Consider the following 23,354-nt stretch of genomic DNA (forward strand, 5'->3'; position numbering starts at 1 on the left):
TTTTTTATTATTATTATTATTTTATTTTTTAGTTTATTTTTTTTTTTTTATTTTGCTGTTTTATATTTTGCTTTTTTTCTTTCTTTTTCTTTCTTTTTCCTTTTCCTTTCCTTTTTTCTTTTTTCTTTTCGGTTTTCTCGGTCCAGGCCCAGAGGGGCTCTTCGTTTTTTTACCCTAATTATGACCTTTAAATGCGGCATTAATTACTGTGCATGTCAGAGAGAGAGGGCAGAGGTGAATACGAACAGTCGGAATACCAACAGCCAAGCCACCACTAACCATCGGCCTAGCCACCGCTCAACACCACCCTCCCCCTCCGTGAACCACTAGCCACCACCAGCCACCACTCAGCAACACCCTCCTCCTCCGTGAACCACCAACAAAAACAAAAAAAAACCAAAATCATCTTGCTCATAAAATCAAAACATTAGAACAGAAATCCCTGCAAACACAGTAACCCACTCACTCATGCGGCCTAAAGCCTACACCAACCACCACTAGCGGCCAAGCCCACACCAAACCCCACACAACCACAAGCACCGCGTCAAACACCCACACCCACACAACCACAAGCACTGCGTCAAACACCCACACCCACAACCCAAGCTGTAACCGTTTTCACTCTGAAGCTTAAACGATAACATAAGGACAAAGGTAGTTCACCTTTTTTTTCTAAGATTCAAGGCTAGATCTAGGCTTTATCAGTGTTGGTTTTCAAAAAATAACGGTGGATTTGAGAACTAGGAGAAAAAAGGAATTCAAAACATGTAGTTTTTTTTAAAAAAGAAGGAGACTCTGTTTCCGACGCCGGCGGCGCCGCCACCCATGGCCGGCCAGCCACTGCGCCGGTAAACAACTTCCGGCGGTGTGTGCTAGAGAGAGAAGAGAGAAAAAGGGAAGAGAGAAAAGAGAAGAGAGAGAAAAGCTTTTTAAAAATGGGAAAAAACCGGCCCCGAGCCCTTATATAGAGGCCGGACCGGTTCGGTTTTTTTTTCCTTGGACCAAACCGGTCCGGTTCTCCTTTTTTGGCCCGCTGGACTCACCTCTGGCCCATTTTTTTTTCTTTTCTCTTTTTCTTCTTTTCCGATTCCTACTCTCACCCCCCTTTTTTCCTTACTGCACCCTTTTCTTTTTCTTTTTTTACGCACCATATTTATTTTATGTCTTGCATTTTTATTTTTACGCATCATATTTAATTTTATGCCTTGCATTTTTATTTTCTTTATTTATTTTCCAGCATCATGTTTAATTGTTTGTCTTGCATTTTATTTTTCCAGCCACATATTTATTTTTGTCTTGCACTTATATTTTCTTTATTTTATGTACCCTATTTATTTTTGCCTTGCATTTTATTTTTATGTCTCGCATTCTTTTTAGCATCATATTTATTTTCTGTATTGCATTTTTATTTTCGTTTTATTTTATTTTCAGCATCATACTTATTTTATGTTTTGCTTTTTTTTTTTATTATTTTATTTTGTTTATTTTTTATTCTATGCATCATATTTACTTTATGTCTTGCATTTTTTTATTTTTTAGCATCATGTTTATTTTATGTCTTGCATTTTTATTTTCATTTTTTTTATTTTATTTATTTCCAGCATTATATTTATTTTTATGTCTTGCATTTCATTTTCTTTATTTATTTTATGCCCCATATGTATTTATTGTTTTGTATTTCATGCATTTTATTATTTCTTCCAGCATATTTATTTTAATGCATTTGCAATTTTTATTTATTATTGCCAATTAGAATGTATCTAGGTCCAATGTAAAAAAAAAAAAAAAAAAAAAAAAATGAGAATCTGCACCGACACTCACATTTATTTTTATGTTTCCCGCCGAGGACGATCATGTGATTGATATGTATTTATTGTTTTGTATTTCATGCATTTTATTATTTCTTCCAGCATATTTATTTTAATGCATTTGCAATTTTTATTTATTATTGCCAATTAGAATGTATTTAGGTCCAATGTAAAAAAAAAAAAAAAAAAAAAAAAAATGAGAATCTGCACCGACACTCACATTTATTTTTATGTTTTCCGCCGAGGACGATCATGTGATTTGAACCGTATCCGAGGAAAAGGGACCCTCACTTGATCCAACGTCATTTTAAGGGATCCGGCGCGTTTAGACTTATCTCCGCATAAAAAAAAAAAAAAAAAAAAAAAACTTTCCATAATCAAAATTTCAAAAAAAAAGGGGCAATCTTTTCTTTCTTTCTTAATCAAATCTTTAATCAATCTTTAATCAATCAAAACATTTTTTCTAATTTAAAATCAATCGAACTCACTTCTTTTATTTCTTCTATGCCTTTTCGGCCTCTTACCTTGCCTAAACTCTTCTTTTTTCGAACTTTAAAATCAATCAAAACCAATCACTTGACTTTCTACCCCGAACTACATGATTTTGATCCCATTCGGGTATGTAGGCAAAAGACTTTGTCTTTCCAAATCAATAAAAAATAAACAAAAACTTTTTCCTTCTCCTTTCTTTTTAACCCATCTCTTTAATCTTTCCACACTTGAGCATTTATTTTCAAACAAATAATTAATTTAGCATAAAGATAAAATAAGCAAGAGGTTCCTATAGAGTACTATAGACGTTTAGGGTGCTAGTACCTTCCCTTTGCGTAACCAACCCCCGGACCTTTGATCTCTTAAAAAATAGGGTTTTTTCGAGCTTTCTCCCTTTTCTTCGGAAAAATAAAAGATCGGTGGTGATCTTAAAAAATGCGAGTCAATGCTAATCAATAGCTTGATATCCAAAAATCACCGCGACATCCTCGATGCAATGTTATTCCCATAGACCTTTGGCATTTTCGAATGGGTCACCCATCAACTGAAAGATTACAATGTATGCAATCCTATTATCCTCTTTTAAGAAACAATAAGAACTTTGCGTGTAACACATGTCATTATGCAAAGCACAAGAAGCTACCATTTCCTTCTAGTAATTCGCATGCATCTCATAATTTTGATTTACTACACATAGACATATGGGGCCCGTGTTCAAAACCCTCCATGCATGGTCATAGATACTTTCTAATGATTGTTGATGACTATTCACGCTTTACATGGATACATCTCATGCATACTAAAGCCGAAACCCGACATATCATCATGAACTTCATTGCATCCATTGAAACCCAATATAATGGCAAAGTAAAAATCATAAGAAGTGATAATGGGGCTGAGTTTCTCATGCATAACTATTATGCCTCGAAAGGAATCATTCATTAGACCACATGTGTCGAAACCCCTGAACAAAACGACATCGCAGAGCGTAAGCATCAACATTTGCTCAATGTCACACGCGCTCTCCTTTTTCAAGCAAGCTTACCACCCAACTTTTGGTGTTATGCCTTGCCACATGCTACATATTTGATTAACTGCATCCCCACTCCGTTTTTACATAACATCTCACCTTATGAAAAACTCCATGGACATCCATGCGATATATCCAATCTTCGCGTTTTTGGTTGTCTGTGTTATGCTAACACCCTTAAAGCAAACCGCCAAAAGCTCGATCCCAGAGCACATCCATGCATCTTCATTGGTTTTAAATCGCATACTAAGGGTTATCTAGTTTACGACCTTCATTCACATAGCATTATCACTTCACGAAACATCATATTTTATGAAGATCATTTCCTGCATTTTTCTGAAACTCAACAATCGAGCCTAGGTCCCACTGTACCATCTCCGGGATCCTTTTCCGGCAACCAACTCGACTCACCCATAGAGACCACACCAACACAACCCATAATGCCAGAATCTTCAAATTGTGAACCTCCAACTGAACCTTCTTCCCCACAACCACGCCGTTCCACACGAACAAAACATGTCCCGACATACCTTTGAGATTACCACAGTGATCTCACTTCACTCACTGCAAGCACTTCAACAATTGTTCGTTATCCTCTAAGCTCAATCCTCTCATACTCTCGTCTTTCACCCTCACATCGGCATTTCATCATGTCTATTTCGTCAACAATAGAACCTTCCTCCTATGCTGAAGCTTTTCGCCATGACTGCTGGATTAAGGCAATGCAGGCTGAGTTACAGGCTCTACAATCGAACGATACTTGGACACTCACACTCCTTCCTCCTCACAAAACTGTCATTGGTTGCCGATGGATATACAAAATTAAATATCGTGCTGATGGGTCCATAGAGAGATACAAAGCGCGTCTGGTTGCAAAAGGTTACACGCAAATGGAAGGTTTGGATTATCTTGATACCTTCTCTCTGGTTGCGAAGCCTACCACTGTTCGTCTTCTCCTTGCATTAGCTGCTCTTAACCAATGGCACTTATGATAGCTAAATGTCAATAACGCTTTTCTTCATGGTGAGCTTACTGAAGAAGTTTACATGCAAGTCCCACTAGGGCTCTCGGTCGCAAATCCTCAGCTCGTTTGTCGTCTTCAATGCTCTCTTTACGAACTCAAGCAGGCTAGTCGTCAATGGTTCACAAGATTATCTAGCTTCCTAATTTCTCATGAATTTCGGCAATCTCACTCTGATCACTCTCTTTTCCTACGATTCACTGGACCCATCACTACGGTCCTTTTAGTTTACGCTGATGACATCATTCTAACAGGTAACATCATTACTGAGATACAAGGTATAACTGCGCTTCTTGATCAAACATTCAAGATTAAGGACCTTGGCAACTTGAAGTTTTTCCTCGGACTTGAAATTGCACGTACTTCTAAAGGAATTCACTTATGTCAACGCAAATATGCTCTTGATATACTTTCTGATTCAGGCATGCTTGGCTGTCGACCAAACTCCACGCCAATGGATTACTCCACAAGGTTACAAGCTACGTCAGGAACTCCTCTCTCAGCCGAGTCTTCTTCTTCCTACCGAAGGCTGGTTGGTAGGCTCATTTATCTCACTAATACGTGCCCCGATATTGCGTATGCTGTTCAACAACTTAGTCAATACATGGCTAGTCCTACAAACACTCATCTTCAAGCTGCTTTCCATGTGCTTCGCTACCTTAAAGGTACACCGGGTTCAAGTCTCTTCTTTGCTGCTATAGGAACCCCTCAACTTCGAGCCTTTAGTGACTCGGAATGGGCAGGATGTCGTGATTCCAGGAGATCCACCACCGGTTTCTTAGTTTATTTTGGTTCTTCCCTTGTTTCTTGGCAATCGAAAAAGCAATCCACCGTTTCGCGCAGCTCTTCAGAAGTCGAGTATCGAGCCTTAGCCTCTACCACTTGCGAACTGCAATGGCTAACGTACATTCTTCAGGATTTTCGTGTTTAATTCATTCAACCAGCCACCTTATATTGCGATAATCAATCTGCCATTCAGATCGCAACAAATCTCGTGTTTCACGAACGTACCTAACATATCGAGATTGATTGCCATATCATTCGTCACAAGGTCAACTCGGGTCTCATCAAACTCCTTCCGGTTTCCTCTTCACTGCAACTTGCCGACATCTTCACCAAAGCTTTGTCTCCAGCTATCTTTCAAGACCTTTGTAACAAGTTGGGAATGATGAACATCCATTCCCAGCTTGAGGGGGGCTCTTAACAACATCTCCTTAGATAAGTTAGGTTAGTTAAGCTTTCTGTTGTAACTGCCTTCTGGGTAAAAGCCTTTCGTGTTTCTGTGTATATAAACTTCTGCCATTATTCAATAAAGCTCGAGATGCAGTTTTGATCATCTTAAACGTTACATCGCGCATTTCTTTCTGCATGGCTACGTATACCTTTGTTAATCTTAAATTAAGGTAGGAAAGAGTTTTTTTTTTTTTTTTTAATGTTTGGTTTGTGTGGTGTGTAACTCTTTCAGGTGCCGACATGAAGACGGGATTTTCCCGAGTTTCATAATTTAATTCATGTTAAATTCAAAAATATCGAATATTATTTTTATCCTAAGTACTGGTCTTATGTGTTAGAAGTGCTCAAGCATTGCCCCAGGCTTCAAAATCTTTTCATTGATAAGTTTTGTCGAATTAAGTAGCTAACTTGTGTGTTAATTTTTTTTCCCACATATTTGCATTTATTTTATTCTGTTCATATATATATATATATATATATATATATATATATATATATATATATATATATATATTACTTTTGTACCTGACCTCAATCTAGAAGAAGATTGGCCACGTCCACACCATGTGTTCCAGAATGCATGCATTTTGTTGCACCTTAAAACTTGCTGTCTTACCAAGTATAGCAGCACTCGAGGCGAGTTTGAGTTTGCAAAATATATTATGCAGAACGCAAGAGTATTTAAGGGAGATGAAAATTTGCACTAGAAATAGTGAACATGAAGAGGAAGAGCTTAACAAGTTTGGAATGATGAAAGAACTGTTATTATGCACAAGACTCTCTTCAATTGTAAACTTTCTTTTAATTGATAACATGTTTTTTGAGTGGTTGCAACTTACAAGTACGTACTTACGTGGGTGATGTTTCTATACTTGATATAGGTTGACGTTATAATTGACAATACTCAAAGTAATTTTATGTTTTCAATATTTAAGTGTATTATATAAGGTTGAATTTTAACAGCACATTAACTACTGCAATTTGTACTAGCAAGCAAAGCATTTTGTTCAAACCTGTACAAGTCATTTCCTCTTTTCTGTTTTCGTTTTCTCGTGTAAAAAATATACAAGGATTGAATTGTGATATGATCTAAGCCTTGCCAAGTGAAAAGACACTAGTTTCCGTCCAATATTATTGGATAGATGTTGGTTTAAACTACAATTATTTTTTTTACTTAATTACAGCTAATCAACTTAATTGAAATTATTTTAAAAGTTGACTAGTGTAATTAAGTAAAGAAATATTTTATTGGAGTTAAATCGTTTTAAAATATTTTTATTTTAAATAATATCATGTGAAGTGAAAAAAATCTAATATTATATATATAGAATTTATTTCCATAAAAGATAGAGTCTAATATTAAAATAGATTTCCTAATGTAACATTTAAAAAAGAATATTGACAATGACACTTAACTTAGAATTTCATTTATTTCAATAAGAAAACACTATAATTGAACTACTAAATGAGTGGAAAAAAAAACATTATTAACTTCAAATTATTTAGTTATTTAAAACAATGGAATGTACAAAGTAGGCAATTTGTCTTACCTATACCTATAGACACTCTTCATAGTTTACCTATAACACTTGGTTTCCCCTAAAGTGGACCACACCACAAGTAGAAATGATATCCTTTTAAAAACTACACACTAAAACCCCTCATTCTTTTCCTCATATATCTCTTCACTTTTGGATCATATCCCAAGCTAGCTATTTATATCACATCCCAAACAAGCTATATATATCTTACACTCTTATTACTACATTTGACACTTTTCATTACATTTCAAAAAATCTATTCAAAAATATAAATTTATATTTTGAAATGAATTTTTTGAAATGTAATAAAAAGTAATAATTGGGATGCAAAATACAATACCCCCAAGGAAGTAAAAGTGAGTCCACTCAGACCAAACCAAGTAACTTTTGCCCAACCAAATCACAACGTGCATGAGCCAATCCAACCCTATGTTCCACAAGATCAAACTCCATCCACATACTCTGTTGATGGTGATGTCCAATGATAAATGCCTCCACACCAAGAAGATCCGAATTCCCAAAGGTGAAGCAATAAACCGAGTCATTGCCCCAAACAAAACCGGGTACCCGATATAAAAGTTGGTCACCAAAAACCCGCATCTCGGCCCCTTCAAAAACCAAACTCACACTCGGTAACTCGGGCAATTCGGACTGGTTAACGGGCACCCGGTAACAAAGATCCATTGCTATCTGGAAAACAAAATTCGGATCATCCAGTGCCCGTAATGTACCATTTGTTTGGTTCAAAAACTCATCTCTTAATGCATTATAAACCGGCCCGAGTAAATACGAAAACTGGGTACCCAAATCAAACATGGTTTGACCCGCTCCGGTATGATCCGGAACAAATAGGTTACCCGATATATTTAACAACTTATCCGAAATCTTAATTCCTTCGAGGCGGACCGTGTATGCGGACCGGTCGAAATAAGGTAACGGAGTGGATATTTGAACCAAGGGAGTATAATTTAACGACCCGCCCCACGAGAAGTTGGACTCCCCGAGAAGTAAAATTCCCGAGAAATCGGAACCCGATATGCAGTACGAGAATTTGGGTATTTTTAACTGAGAAACCAATGAGAGTGACCCGAGGTTCATACCCATTAACCCGGTTGTGTTGGAGTCCGACTCGGAGTTAGTGCTGTAGGAAGAGTTCATGCAACCGAATACAATTCCCGGGTTAAAGGAGGATCCGAACCCGAATGTGTCGGAAGCAAGGTTCCCTTCCGAGGAAGAAGCGTCGGCATAGGAGAGTGTTGCATGGCAGAGGTTGTTGGAGTCGCATGAAGCGGGTATGGGAAAGTCTCGGGTACGAGTCGTGCAGGTTGGCGAGGAGCACGAGATGGGTGTGTAAGAAGAAGAGATATTCGGGTTGAAAAACGGGTAGGGTATGGTTGCGGTTGTGTTAGTGTTGCAATGGAGCCACGAGAGTTCGCTTCCTGTGTCAATGACCATGGACATGTTCTGTGGGGGCGTGCCAACAGTGATGGAGATTGTGAGGCTCACGTTGTGGTGGAAGCGAAGCTTGTTGGGGGGTCTTGGGAGATACCCAGATGGGATCACTTGTGATTTCAGTGGCAAAGCTAAGGTCTTGGCTTCACAATGGTTATTGAAGAAGATGCCAATGGGTGCTTCTATGATGAAGAAAATGATGAACTTGAGATATGGGATGGTGGGTGTGGCTTTGGGTCTCATTATGGTTTTTTTTAATGGTTTTGGTTTTTGGTTTAGAGGGAGTTAAAATGCTGGGTTATGGGGTATGAGTGTTTTAGAGAAGATGTTCGGAGTCATTATGGAAAAAGTGGTGTATATTTTGGGGACAAAGAAAGGCATTGGATTTCTTGAAGGTTTAGTATTATAAAGTAAGAAAAACTCCCTCTTCTTTTGCTCAAGAAAAAGATCTGAGAAATAGTTGAGATGAGATCTACCAGGGAAGGTACAACTACAACAAGGCTCTGGTTGTACCTAGCTAGTTCTATATAGTACCAGCATACCTAATTCATGTATTGTATTGTTTGGTATGTGCGTGAGTATATATATATATATATATATATATATATATATATATATATATATATATATATATATATCAGGGTGTATTATATGATCAGTGCATGTATAGTTGTATACATTAGATTTGAATTCATTCTTCTGATTTCTGTTAGATTCTGTTTCCTTGATGTGATTGGAGGTTTGCTTCTTCTTTTGTTTCTCTTTCGTTATTATAAGTAGCTGCTGCTAACATGGCTTAAAGTGGTACGTGACAGATAGGGGGATACGGAATTTATGTCATATGTGGTAGCATAGCAACATTGCTGCTTATGAACATGGAAGGGTATGTAATAAGTTTATTTAGATGCAAACAATGATGATTAGCCAAAACAGCTTAACACTTCAATTAGATGAGATCGAGGCACGATATGTATATATATAAGTTTAAAATCTAGCTTTAACCCTACCATACGGTAGTTAGACTTTTAAATAATTGAGAATGGCTGCTTCTTTTTTCTTTTTTTTCCACTTTTGGACATGCAAAAAGCAAGGTTCTTTGCTCCATGTTGTTGCTACTACAGAATGTTCCACTTTGTCTAATCAAGCAGCGTAGCTCAAAAGGATTTTTTTTTCAATTTTTGTTTTTATGAAACAAGTTAAGCAAAAATAAATACATAAAACCACTACTTGTCTTGTGACTCTTGTCTTATTATAAAAATATCAAAGGATAGTTTTCTAGCATAAATTGAAGGTAAATTCTGTTAAAATTGCTTTGGTGAGTTTGATCAATTTGAATCAGTGACTTGCACGGCTTTTACACGTTGAAAAAGGGAAGAAATAAATAAAGAGGTTCAATCAAAATTATCAAATATTTAATCTGAAAAACAGATTTATTAATTTTCTTAGGTCCTCCTAGTTTAAGAAGAGTCTAATATTGGGTCAAAAAATGACATCTGATGCAGAAACATTGTGGTACTTACTATGGCACAATGCATAGTGACTGGTTGCAAAAAGCTTTTGGTTTGCTTACTTTGCAAAGGAATATGATGATGGCACCCTCGTCGTGTCATAGGCATGGATTTTAAAAGGCTGCTTTCTGAAGTAATCAGCCTTTCTTGGTTTGTAGATGCCAAGAAATTATCTTAAGGCAAAGCACGTGATGCCTTTCTTAATTAACCGGGCATTATGTTCTAATTAAATAGATCCGATCGATCATAAGAAAAACTACGCCTTTAAGATATGCTCTACTTCATCTTTAGTACTAGTACAATATATCTCACTTTCATTCTACTAAATATCATTCTTATAGATATAGCAATGAAAAAAGATTTTTTTCCCTGAAAATTAAAAATAATATCGGAGAATTTATAATAATTTATATGTATTTTAATTTTACTTAATTAATTGAGCTAGACTCTTTAATAATGAAAGAAGCATCCAAATTATAGGTGTATTTTTTTATTAAAAAAATCTTAAGGAGATGTTATATACTTTGATTCTAAACTTTTGGACATGCTTTGTGCATATATACATTGAGGTCTAGATAGTTTTTGTTTGGGTTATACTTTTTGCACACATTTTAAGCCGATTGTTCCATCCTATAGAAAAACCACGTTGCTTAGAAATTGAAAAAAAGTTAATTTATAACTACTCTCATCTCTGAACTCATCAAAGATTTTTTAAAGGACAAACAATACAACAAACTTAAGCAGAACAACAACAACAAAAATGTATTAAAATAATTTCTATATTTATATATTTTTAAAGTATATAGTATGTTAATTTTTATAATTATCAATGACATTAATTAATTTTATATTAATCCACAATTTTATAGCTATAATTTATATGCTAGTAATTTTTTAATTCTATGATAAATTTAGAGATAAAATAATTAAATATTATAAAAGTAATTAATGAAAACAATAACCATCCACTCATTTTCTTTTTCATCTTATTTACTTATCTCTCAGTTTTTTTAATTATATTTACCACTATTATTAATGATAAAAAAATTACCACTATTACTTTTTGTTTTTATTTTCTCCTTTTTCTACTTCAATCCACCCCATTTTGGGTAGAAATTTATCAGGCCTCAAAAATAATAAATCCATGTCTTGTACACACACTAGTTACGTATTTAATCAGCATTGAAGTCAAGCATAATTGATTTATTATTATCGTTGTTGTTAATGTTGGTGGTGTCTTTTTAGGGATCCCTGTAACTTTCACGTATAAGACTACTTAATTTCTATTGTCGAGTAATTCTTCACATCTCATCTGGTGACCATCCTTTTAATTCGTTGCAGTTCACTGAGTAACTTGTCCTTCTCAAATAGTTGGGTATTTAATTAATATCCCTAAACCATACAGTAATCTGGAGTGTGCCTATGTGGGATGCAGCATTGAGCTACAATAAGTCAAAATCCTATAGAAATTTTAGGACATTAATCGCATACTAGCTACATTGAACAAGGCACAAAATAAATAGATGATCACACCTTGGGATTCTTTCTTCCTATCTTACGGTGACGGCAACTAATGTTTAAAGGTGCTGCACATGTTGTGTTGTATTGCTTTAGGACACAGCAACATGGTTGGGTCCAGGGACCAAAACATTTTGAAAATTAGTTCCAACTCCATCGTGTTAGATTGTGTTGCAACATGGCTTATTGTCCTTGTTTGTTTCCTCATTTCAAAAGAATCTAATTATATACTATTTATTATTATTAAAACCCAAAAAAGAATTAACAGCATGCAAAATTGGACATTAAGACCATCAATATTGTTATGATTGATTATACGAGTGAGACAAGATTCACCAAGCCGTTACCATGATCTTACAGTTGATATACTGTACTAATCATTTTGTAAGAGGAACTTAGTGGTTAATTGGTTATGGGTACTACAATAAGTATTTTGGGTAGGGAATTGTGTTCATAAGTAAATACATAACTCGTTATACATAATGTGCACCAACAAGTTTCTTCTTTGTTGGTTGATCTCGTATATATTCTCGTGTGATTTTTCAGTTTAAATTCTCTAAACAAGTTATAATTAGCATAATATCCGTGCGTTTGCACAGGTTATGTTAAATTTTATTCTTATTTTAAATTTCTCTGTGCATATATAACTGAAATAATTTGCTGTTACATTACTATACATGTTTTTAAAATGACATATTTTTTAAACATAAAATAATTAGTGTAAATATAATAAAAAAACTAAATAGTATTAATGTAAAATATTAGACAATACTGATATAAAAAGATTAAAGTGAAAAAAATTAATGTAAATCTTAAATAATTTCTATGTGATTGAGTATATATGCAAGTTACTTACATTAGTTTTAACAAACTACTTACTATTATTACTTTAAGAAGGAGGGGTCTTCGTCACACTTTACAAACATTATCCCTATTTGAATGGGTATTTTTTATATAGACAACAAATATTTTACTGGAGGCAATCCTATGATAATTTACTGGCTGGATTGATTTTGATTTAGGGTGAAATCAAATTAGAACCGGTCTAAATTCAACCAATTTTGTTGTTGAGCTAGTTTAGTTTAAATCATTAATAAAATATTTATATTATTGTCATTTTAAAAAAACTAATTTGATATTAATGATGATAAAAAAAATTTGTTCATCAATGACTAAATATTATTTATTTAATATTTGATTCTTCCCATAATTATTACTATATATCTCATTTTTTAAACTCAAAATATGATAAAAAAAAATTAATATGATCAAATTAAGAAACTTAATAATAGTATATAAGATCATAAAATAATAAAATAAATGAAGAATACAAAACTAAAAGAAAATTTTAAGAACCAAATAAAATATTTTAGTTGACCAAGTCTTTCATCGAGTTTCTTCAAATTGAAAAATAATGAAAATAATAAAGAAAGACATAAAAATGAAAAGAAATGTAAAAAGAAAAGAGATAAAAAGATTAAAAAAGAAAGCAAGAAAGAAAAACATGAAGACAAAAAACAAAAGAAAGAGTAAAAGACCCGTAAAAGAAGAAAGAGAAAAAAAGAAGAAAATGAGAGAGACTAATAAGCTGTTACGTACTTTTCTTAAAGAAAAATAGAATACATGTTATTTTTTAGTTTCTTAAAAGTGTCTCCTTTTAATTCTTAAATCCTTTTGGTTTGCACCAAAAGATTTCTTCTAATTGATAGATGTAGACTAATTTTTTCGAAATGTAAGAATTATCAAAGTGAATATTGTTACTGCTAACAAAATATTTTCCATACATATGATAATGAAATAAAACCTCTATCAGATTTTGTTGGTTTTTCTTAGCCTTATATTTGAAATTTGAAAATGATTTAAGTGTGATATTTTTCCTTCAAATATGACATTTTCATAAATGAAAAAAAAAAGACAATTCTTTTAAGGAATTAAAAATATTATCATTTACGTAAGGACCAAATTAAAAACATGCTTATCTATTTTGCTTTTCATATAGATTTTTACCTAAACTCAAAGAAGTAGAGAAGACTAGATAAAATACATAGATGAAGGGAAAGTTCTTATGTTATCGATATAAGAAGGCTTAAGCTACTTGTATTCATCTTCATTAGACATATAGTACAAAGCATATACGTATTACAAGCAAGCATTTGTACAAACTCAGACTAATTAAAGAGCTCAATACATGAATCATAATCCTTTTCTTGTGGATTACAATCAGCTATAATTGGTTCAAACCAGAAAACACAAGCACACATATCTAACAATTTTGACTAATACATAATGGAAAAGTCTCACTGTGTAACACAAGCTCAAAATAGAAGTTATAAGCGAGAAAAAACACAACTGGTCAGTCCCCTTCGCCAGCTATTTTTGAAATAGCTGATTGTGTTCCAACAAAAGCACATACCAGCCCCACAACAATTATCAAAACACAATTTGTTATCTGGAAATCAAAAGATTTAAATAATATGCAATTTAATTAGTTTCATATCATAATATTAAAATGTTTAAAAATAATAATTTGAATAAAGACCTAACTTTATACCTCTAAATTTGATAATCTGTCACTATGTAGCTTGAGAAAACATGCGCAGGGATAAAGAAGTGCCTATCATGAAACATAGCAACATAAATACATGATTATGCTGAAATGAATTGCACAAGCAAAAGTCAACATGAAGCAAAGAACTTACAACTAGTATTGACATGAAAGAACCAATTAGTGCCATCAAAGAACCTATAGTAAATTTGAAAGAAGAGAACATTAAATAACAAAAAATGTGTGATTTATGATTTTACTCGCTCCCCGGCTTGTTTTCCATAATTACCATTGTTCTCAAGGGTAGCGAATATTGAAGTACTAACTAAAATATGCCAATGTTAGGATGAAATGAGAGTTTGAAACTTTATGAAATTATTCTATGCATTAAATATTTTTTTAACTTTTCCAATCCCAAGTTTAGAATGAGTGAATGAGCTAGAAATAGATTTAGTAACTTTGGCGAAGGAGAATTACTGTGACTTTCTCATATTTTTCCATTATGTTGATGGTGGGATAAATAATTTGATGCTCACTTATATAAATAATTATTCAAATTATTGTCCTCTTATACAAATATAAGGGGAAGTCAAGGTCCCTCCAAAAATTCATTGGATTCATGACTAATTGAACTCTAAGTAATTACGACATAAGCAATGGCAGATCTAGAATCCTAAGTCATTGGGGACAAAATGCTAGCTAAAGAGTAAGATATTGAGGAGTAATGTGGGTTCAAATATTAAAAGCGAGGGTGGGGGAAATATAAGAATTGAATATATTTACTTATAATTTTATCAAAGTCACGAGGTGCATTTGCACACCTTGACTTGAACATAGGTTTGCTATTGGGTAAATGTGTCTAAATTTGATTAATTCTAATAACTATTCTAAAGGAATTTGATATACGTCAAATTTATCAGATTTTCATATGTATTTTGTGACATTTATTTGACATTTTAATTAACTTTATGTCTTATTTTGAATCAAATTAGTTTTTACTTTGTCTTAGGTAGAATTTTATGTTTTAGTTATTTTTAATAAATTTTTTTATAGTTTTTCAGCAAAACACAAGTCATTTCGATAAGAGATCCAGAGGCCCAAAATCAGTACAAAGCTCTGAAAGGAGAAATTGCGAAAATTGAATATCAAAGCTAACAAAAATCAAAAGCAATATATTTTTCAAGGATAAATCAACTAAAGAAGAAGATAATTACTTGAATTAATTAGAGATATTATTTATTTATAATTTCTTGTGATTGTCTCCTTAATTAAACCTAACTACAATTCTATAGATAGGAGACAATGCATTCATTGTAACGGTGTAGAAGTCCCAACTAGTTCTTAGAATTATATTTAAGACTTCCACCTACTAGATATCTTCATTATTCCATTAGACACTCTTGGTTTCATTGTATTATTTTTATTAGTGCAATTCCTTCAACCTAGGAAAGGAAATGATAAACCTTGTTTCACTTTAATTTTATCAATTCAATACTTCATCTTGAATTCTTTATTTGTTTCCGTACTTAATGATTTTGTTTAACTGACCATCTTATAGATGAATTCAGGAATTGACTTGCACTTTGACGAACCTTGTTGAAACCTAAACATGAATCAAGTACTTAATTGAGGTTATCTCTAGGAATAGAATAATCTTGGTTAAGCCTCGCTAATTCTCGACCGTTGATGTTGATTGCTTGTGTTGGTATGTCCAAGGGATTGAGTATGGAGTAAGTAGTTTAGAATCTGCGACAATGCGGAAGCTGAAGTAGAATACATTAGTGAATTGGGGATGAACATGAGAGAAGAGTAGAGGATTGTGAAGTCACAATAAATTGGGTGAATTCTAAGTCCAAACCTAGACATTCATTTATCAAGATTGACGTCACCATCCAAGTCTAGTATTTCTATCTTTACTTAATTATTTTATTATCATTTAACTTTTATTGAAATTTATCTTATGTTATTTATTTAGTGATAATCATAAAATAAAAATACTAAAACCTAGTTCTCAATTAAATAATTACATGAAGTTCTTCCTTTATTTCTCTGGGAGACAACCTGAACGATAATTCAGTTACTACATCATGATTGAGTTACACTTGGCCTATAAGTTAAATCTAAAGTGAAATGCTACCCTAACAGAATCTAAGGTTGAGTACATATACAAGAGTTCACATGGCTTCCTTTTGTTGGAACTTCTCCCTTAATTGAGAAAGCACTTAGTGGAAATTAAGTTGAGTAAACCAAGAGGCATGACTCTTGTCGACCACCACAAACATTGAAGGAAGTAAATTCATAGCTGACTTTAATTATTCACTTTTTTGCAAAGAGTCACATTATTCATGAATGAAGGATCCTCCCATCCCCTATAAATAGAGAGGTTTGTGAAGTGGTGGAGCATCTCATTTCATCCAATCCATTCAAGAATCCTCTTTGAGAGAAAGAGAGAGTGGTAGAGTAAAAAATTCACTTATTCCTTTTTGAGAGAAAGAGATAGTTGTTTCCACTACACTTGTGAAAATTAAGAGATAGCTATTCAAGAGGGGAGAGATTTAGAGTGATCTTGTTGAAAAAAAGATACTATTTGCAATCCTACTTTTATATTGGAGATCTTTTATTATACTAGGTCCCATAATTTTTCCTTGCTCATATTGAGAAGGTTTTCCATGTAAAATTTTTTGTGTTATTCTTCTAGTATTTACTCTTATTTTTGCTTCTGCATAATAACTATTTTAAGCTCACAACGGTGGGAATTTGATCTATTAATTCTCAACTCTTTTCTTTGGTTAACCTCCAAGTGTGAGCGATGCCTTAAGCATTAAGTTGAATATAGATGTCAACACTTAATTTGTTGTTGATAAGCATTTTTTTTTCCAGTTATTTGGTTAGTTGCATATGTTTTATAGATCCATTACAGTTCACACTAAATGATTTCAATTTTACATGCACATTTCCCTTTTCTTAGCTCCCATTACTCAAAGTGTGAAAACATAAGTATCCCATTAAAAGCCACACACATACACACACAAAAAGAAACAACATACAAAATATCCTAATTGGATAAGTTCTTTCATAAACACTTACAAGAGAAGAAAATATTAAAAAAAAAGGTTTTTGTGATAAGCCAATTTCAACTTAAGTAAAATTTTATTTCACTTTTCCTTCCTATAGAGAAACATATTTAAACATAGCCAAAACATAAAGGTGGTAATAACAGTAGTAGTATGTAAATACTTACCAAAATATGGAATATAGAGAGCCACAACCAAACTTAAAATCACTAAACTTGTTCTAATAAGAACAGATGTAGCATGACATCTTAGCCTAAGAGAGGTAGTGAGTTCCTCAATATTTAAAGCAATAGGCAATAACGTTAAGGCATATTTTGCCAATGGAGTCACAACCTATAAAAGACATAAATTCATTAAAAGTATCATCTAAGCAATCATAAATTTAAGTTAAAAGGGAATCAAAAGTTTTCTTATGTTAAACATAAGTACCTAGCTATTTGTTTTCAGTTGCTATTTTCTAACTAAAAAAGAAAAAGGAGATTAGTTTCCCTTTCTTACCGTTGTCCAGGTTGCAATCTCAGAAGCAAGTAATTCTTTGGGCATGTTTAAGGTAAATTGAGATGCAACTGGGTCACCAAAGGTTAAATAGCCCATTATTCCCACACTAATGTAGATAACAACACAAAAGACAAAGCTTCAAAATGGAAGCAAATCAATAATGCTCTTGAGAAAAACTAATATTTGACTGTAAACTAAAACAAAAAATGTCAATTGTCATATATGTCAAACTAGGTTACATTGTAGGTCAGTTCCTTGATTTTGCTTAAATGAATGAGTGACACAAGTGATGCAAATATTCCTCCAACTGAACACAAAGGTAATTGTTGTTAGCAAGTAAATTTGAAAGAGAAAATTTGTAAAATATAACACAATAGTGATAAAAAAAAACCTGAAATATAAGAAAACAAGCTTAGATTTCGCAGCCAAATTGTTGGTAGAACAAGAATAACTGATATGATGGCAAAAATTTGTTCATTATTAAAATCAGTCCCACCAACTTTCATATGAGTGTTTGGGAACAATGATGAGAGGTTATCACTAGCTAGTATTATATTGTCATACCCCATTTTTGACCCGTTTTTATTTCTTTTTTCTCGTCTTTTAAGCTGGAAATTTCCATCATTTCAGATGAAATTTCGGCAGGGAGGTATTTTAAAATACCTCATTTTTGTTTTGAAGACGACCCCTTTTTTATTTATTTATTTATCTTTTTTTTATTATTATTATTATTATTCTTAGTTATTATTTTCTTCTTTTTTCCTTTTATTAAGTGTTTTATTATTTCCGTTTTTTATTAATATCTTTATTAGTATCTTCTTTTCGTTTTTTTTATTTTACTTTTATTTTATTTTATTTTATTTTTATTTTGCTGTTTTATATTTTGTTTTTTTTCCTTTCCTTTTTTTTTTTTTTTTTCTTCTTTTTTCTTTTCGGTTTTTTTTTGGTCCAGGCCCAGAGGGGCGCCTCGTTTTTTCACCCTAATTCTGCCCTTTAAATGCTGCATTAATTACTGTGCGCGTCAGAGGTGAATACGAACAGTCAGAATGCCGGAACAGCCAAGCCACCACTAGCCACCACTCAGCAACACCCTCCTCCTCCGTGAACCACCACCATCGGCCAAGCCTACATCAGACCCGCCACCCAACACCACAAACCACAAGCACTGCGTCAAACACCCAACACCACCAAGCCACCACAAACCACCAACGCAGCCTCCCTCAGGCCACCACCCACCACCGTACAAATCAACCACAAAAAAACCAACAGAATCAAAATCCGAAACACATTCAAACCACAAATCACACGATTCGTACCCCTATCATCACACAGACCACAAAAACCGAACCGGCATAAACCAAAATAATACGAATCCAGAACCATACGCTACACGGCCCTAACTCACCAGTCACCAGCCCAAAGCCGTTTCAACCCAACCAAACACGAAAGAAAAGGGTAGGATTCCACCCGCTTTAAGTTTAGATCTAGGCTTGCTGTGTCGCGTCTTTTGAAAACGAACCTCAGATTCATAACGAGTGAGTGAAGAGGGTTCGAGAGGTTAAAAAAAAGAGGGGGGGGGCTTGAGCTACTCCGGCACGGTGGCGCCGCCAGCGGCCGCCGCGCCGGGGAATGTTCATGGCCGCAGGGAACTTCGGAAAGGAGGAGAGAGAAGAGAGAAAAAGAGAAGAGAGAGAAAAAGCTTTTGAAAAATGAAAAAAACCGGCCCCTAGCCCTTATATAGAAGCTGGACCGGTTTGGTTTTTTTTTCCCTTGAACCAAACCGGTCCGGTTCCCCCCTCTGGCCCGTTGGACTCCTCTCTGGCCCAGTTTCTTTTTCTCTTTTTCTTCTTTTCCGATTCCTACTCTCACCCCCCTTTTCCTTACTGCACCCCTTTTTTTTTTCTCTTTTTTTACGCACCATATTTATTTTATGTCTTGCATTTTTATTTTTACGCATCATATTTAATTTTATGCCTTGCATTTTTATTTTCTTTATTTATTTTCCAGCATCATGTTTAATTGTTTGTCTTGCATTTTATTTTCCAGCTACATATTTATTTTTGTCTTGCACTTTTATTTTCTTTATTTTATGTACCCTATTTATTTTTGCCTTGCATTTTTATTTTTATGTCTCGCATTCTTTTTAGCATCATATTTATTTTCTGTATTGCATTTTTACTTTCGTTTTATTTTATTTTCAGCATCATACTTATTTTATGTCTTGCATTTTTTTATTTTATTTTGTTTATTTTTTTATTTTATGCATCATATTTACTTTATGTCTTGCATTTTTATTTATTTTTAGCATCATGTTTATTTTATGTCTTGCATTTTTATTCTCTTTTTTTATTTATTTCCAGCATTATATTTATTTTTATGTCTTGCATTTTATCTTCTTTATTTATTTTATGCACCATATGTATTTATTGTTTTGTATTTCATGCATTTTATTATTTCTTCTAGCATATTTATTTTAATGCATTTGCAATTTTTATTTATTATTGCCAATTAGAATGTATCTAGGTCCAATGTAAAATAAAAAAAAAAAAAAATGAGAATCTGCACCGACACTCACATTTATTTTTATGTTTTCCGCCGAGGACGATCATGTGATTTGAACCGTATCCGAGGAAAAGGACCCTCACTTGATCCAATGTCATTTTAAGGGATCCGGCGCGTTTAGGCTTATCTTTACATAACTAGAGATCAAAAAAAAAAAAAAAAAAAAAAAAAAAAGAAGAAGAAAAGAAAAAAGAAAAAAAGTCAAAACCCAAAAACTTTCCATAATCAAAATTTCAAAAAGGGGGTCAATTTTTATTCTTTCTTTCTTAATCAAATCTTTAATCAATCCTTAATCAATCAAAACTTTTTTTCAATTTAAAATCAATCGAACTCACTTCTTTTATTTCTTCTATGCCTTTTCGGCCTCTTATCTTGCCTAAACCCTTCTTTTTTCGAACTTTAAAAATCAATCAAAACCAACCACTCGACTTTCTACCCCGAACTACATGATTTTGATCCCATTCGGGTATGTAGGCAAAAGACTGTCTTTCCAAATCAATAAAAATAAAAACATTTCTTCTCTTTTCTTTCAAACCTATCTCTTTAACCTTTTCACACTTGAGCATTTATTTCCAAACAAATAAATTAATTTAGCATAAAGATAAAATAAGCAAGAGGTTCCTATAGAGTACTATAGACGTATAGGGTGCTAGTACCTTCCCTTTGCGTAACCAACCCCCGGACCTTTGATCTCTTAAAAACTAGGGTTTTTCGAGCTTTCTCCCTTTTCTTCGGAAAAATAAAAGATCGGTGGTGATCTTAAAAATTGCGAGTCAACGCTAATCAATAGCTTGATATCCAAAAATCACCGCGACAGAAAAATGGCGACTCCACTGGGGATCACACTCCTAAGTGGGTTAAACCTATCTTGTTTTTCTTCATCTTTATGCTTTGTTATTATTTGAAACTATAAATACGTGCTTAAGTGTTTATCTTTTACGGGAGTGGTGAGATAAGTCCTACACCCGGACTTGAGGGAAACATAAGATAGGATGGTGGTATAATCATAGTGTCTTTCCGAGAGTGAGTTTCGGATGTGGCACATGTGATAACCCCGCTCAATGGAGGGATCTTGGGAATATTACTATGTTGGCATGAGTAGTCGTGTTCAGCATTGATATTTCCAAGCGACCTATGAAGTTGAGGACCCTTAGTTACCTTTAACCCATCTTAGCCTTTTAGGACGTAGTGCGGTGGCTAATCAAGAGTAGTCTTGAATTAGTTGATACGCGATACTACACTCAAACGAGGCTTTCCTATGGACGTTGTTAGACCGGGAGTAGTCCCGCAATCCGACAATATCCGGAAGTGGTCAATGACTTTGGGAACTTGGTAGAACCCGTGATACAGGTACATATGAAACCATAGTCCTTACCAAATGGCGTGTTTACCCTTAACTCCAACATTTTGGATTTAACTTCACCATGTCTTCTCGTATTTTGGCATAATCATGCATACATGCATCCATGCATGAACTCTTTTTTCATCCAAATTATCGAAGGACTTAGACAAGCTTTTTGTAAACTTTATAGATATGGACATCCCACTGAGAAGCACTAGGAAGTACCTTTTCAAAAAAAACAGACCTGTTGAGATTAAGGGAGCTAGCATCTTTAGTAAGTGATCCAGTTGATTTTCAAGCTCATCATGGGAAGTTGCTCAGAATTCTTAGAGTAGATGTTGAGGAAGGATGCCTAGAGACCCTGGTTCAGTTCTATGACCCGCTCTACCATTGCTTCACATTTCCCGATTACCAACTTGTCCCCACACTTGAAGAGTACTCCTACCTAGTTGGTTTACCTGTGCCAAACAAGATACCTTTCCATGGTTTTGAGCCTACCCCTAAACCCTCCGACATCGCGGCCGCTCTCCATCTTAAAACCTCCATCATCCAAGCAAACCTTACCTCTAAAGGAGGTCTCCAAGGTCTTCCCACCCACTTCCTCTACCAACAAGCCTTCATATTTGCTGAAGCAGCTAGTATACTTGCCTTCCATTCTATCCTAGCCCTCCTTATATATGGCCTTTTACTCTTCCCAAATGTTGACAACTTCATCGATATCAATGCCATTAAAATCTTTCTTACAAAGAACCCCGTACCCACTCTACTCGCCGATACCTACCATTCTATCCATGACCGTACCCAGGCTGGCCGGGGAACCATTTCTTGTTGTGCACCTTTACTCTATCAGTGGTTTACCTTCCACTTACCTCAATCCCGTGCCTTCAAGACCAATGATGACAAGCTTTCCTGGCCTCGCCGAATCATGACTCTTGACCCATCTGACATTGTGTGGTACCAAGCAGCTAGTGATGTTGGAGAGATTATTGTGAGTTGTGGTGAATATCCCAACGTACCTCTTTTGGGTATGCGTGGCGGAATTAGCTACAACCCACTTCTCGCTCGACGACAATTCGGGTACCCGATAAAGACAAAACCAAACAACCTTGCCTTGACTAATGAATTCTATCTTAACCATGGTGATCACTCGAACAAAAGGGAAAGATTCGCACAAGCTTGGAGCGCTATCCGCAGACTCAACAGAAGTCAGTTGGGAAAGAAATCAGACTATGTGCACGAATCTTATACCCAGTGGGTTATTGATAGGACCAAGAGCTTTGGCCTACCCTACCGCTTACCTAGATACCTATCGTCCACCATCCCACCATCATCCTTGCCTATCCCCTTCGACACCAAGGAAGAGTTTCATGAACAATTAACCAAAGAAAGGCAAGAAAAAGAAACTTGGAAGAGGAGATGCCAGGAGCTCGAGCAAGAGAATGAGACTTTGAAAGGGAAGATAGCCCAACAGAGCCGTGAGCTTTTTATCCAGAACCAGAGGATGATTGAGAAGGACGACTTGCTTCGTCGGAAAGACGTTCTGCTCCACCAAGATGCTAGAAGAAAGAGGAAGTTTATGGACTTGTTCTCCCGTGCACATTCAGATTCCGAGGACCCATCTACTCCGGGAGTTTGAGTCTGAAGTTCTTAGGACCTTATGTTTAGATTTTAGCTCCCGAAATCTCTTGACTTGTAAAAAAAAAAAAAAAAAAAAAAAAAAAAAAAAAAAT

At 34.4% G+C, this 23,354-nt stretch overlaps 4 protein-coding genes across 4 annotated transcripts; 3 read left to right on the forward strand and 1 right to left on the reverse strand.

Annotated features, from left to right (window-relative positions):
* Positions 1-3,980: 3,980 nt before the first annotated feature.
* On the forward strand, positions 3,981-4,322 carry LOC106799240 (uncharacterized mitochondrial protein AtMg00820-like). The gene has a single exon (XM_014777430.1). The coding sequence runs from the start codon at positions 3,981-3,983 to the stop codon at positions 4,320-4,322; it is 342 nt and encodes a 113-aa protein (XP_014632916.1).
* A 54-nt stretch (positions 4,323-4,376) lies between these two features.
* On the forward strand, positions 4,377-5,282 carry LOC121175188 (uncharacterized mitochondrial protein AtMg00810-like). The gene has a single exon (XM_041017493.1). The coding sequence runs from the start codon at positions 4,377-4,379 to the stop codon at positions 5,280-5,282; it is 906 nt and encodes a 301-aa protein (XP_040873427.1).
* Positions 5,283-7,154: 1,872 nt separating this feature from the next.
* On the reverse strand, positions 7,155-9,042 carry LOC100813686 (aspartic proteinase PCS1). Its single transcript, XM_003530167.5, has one exon. It carries the CDS (start codon positions 8,818-8,820, stop codon positions 7,492-7,494), a length of 1,329 nt encoding a protein of 442 aa, XP_003530215.1. The 5' UTR covers positions 8,821-9,042; the 3' UTR covers positions 7,155-7,491.
* A 12,061-nt stretch (positions 9,043-21,103) lies between these two features.
* On the forward strand, positions 21,104-23,260 carry LOC102667582 (uncharacterized). The gene is made up of 2 exons (XM_006605138.2): positions 21,104-21,134; positions 21,867-23,260. Exons 1-2 carry the CDS (start codon positions 21,104-21,106, stop codon positions 23,258-23,260), a joined length of 1,425 nt encoding a protein of 474 aa, XP_006605201.2.
* Positions 23,261-23,354: the final 94 nt, after the last annotated feature.

Source organism: Glycine max, chromosome 7 (genome assembly GCF_000004515.6).
Source record: "Glycine max cultivar Williams 82 chromosome 7, Glycine_max_v4.0, whole genome shotgun sequence".
NCBI classification, from domain to species: Eukaryota; Viridiplantae; Streptophyta; class Magnoliopsida; order Fabales; family Fabaceae; genus Glycine; species Glycine max.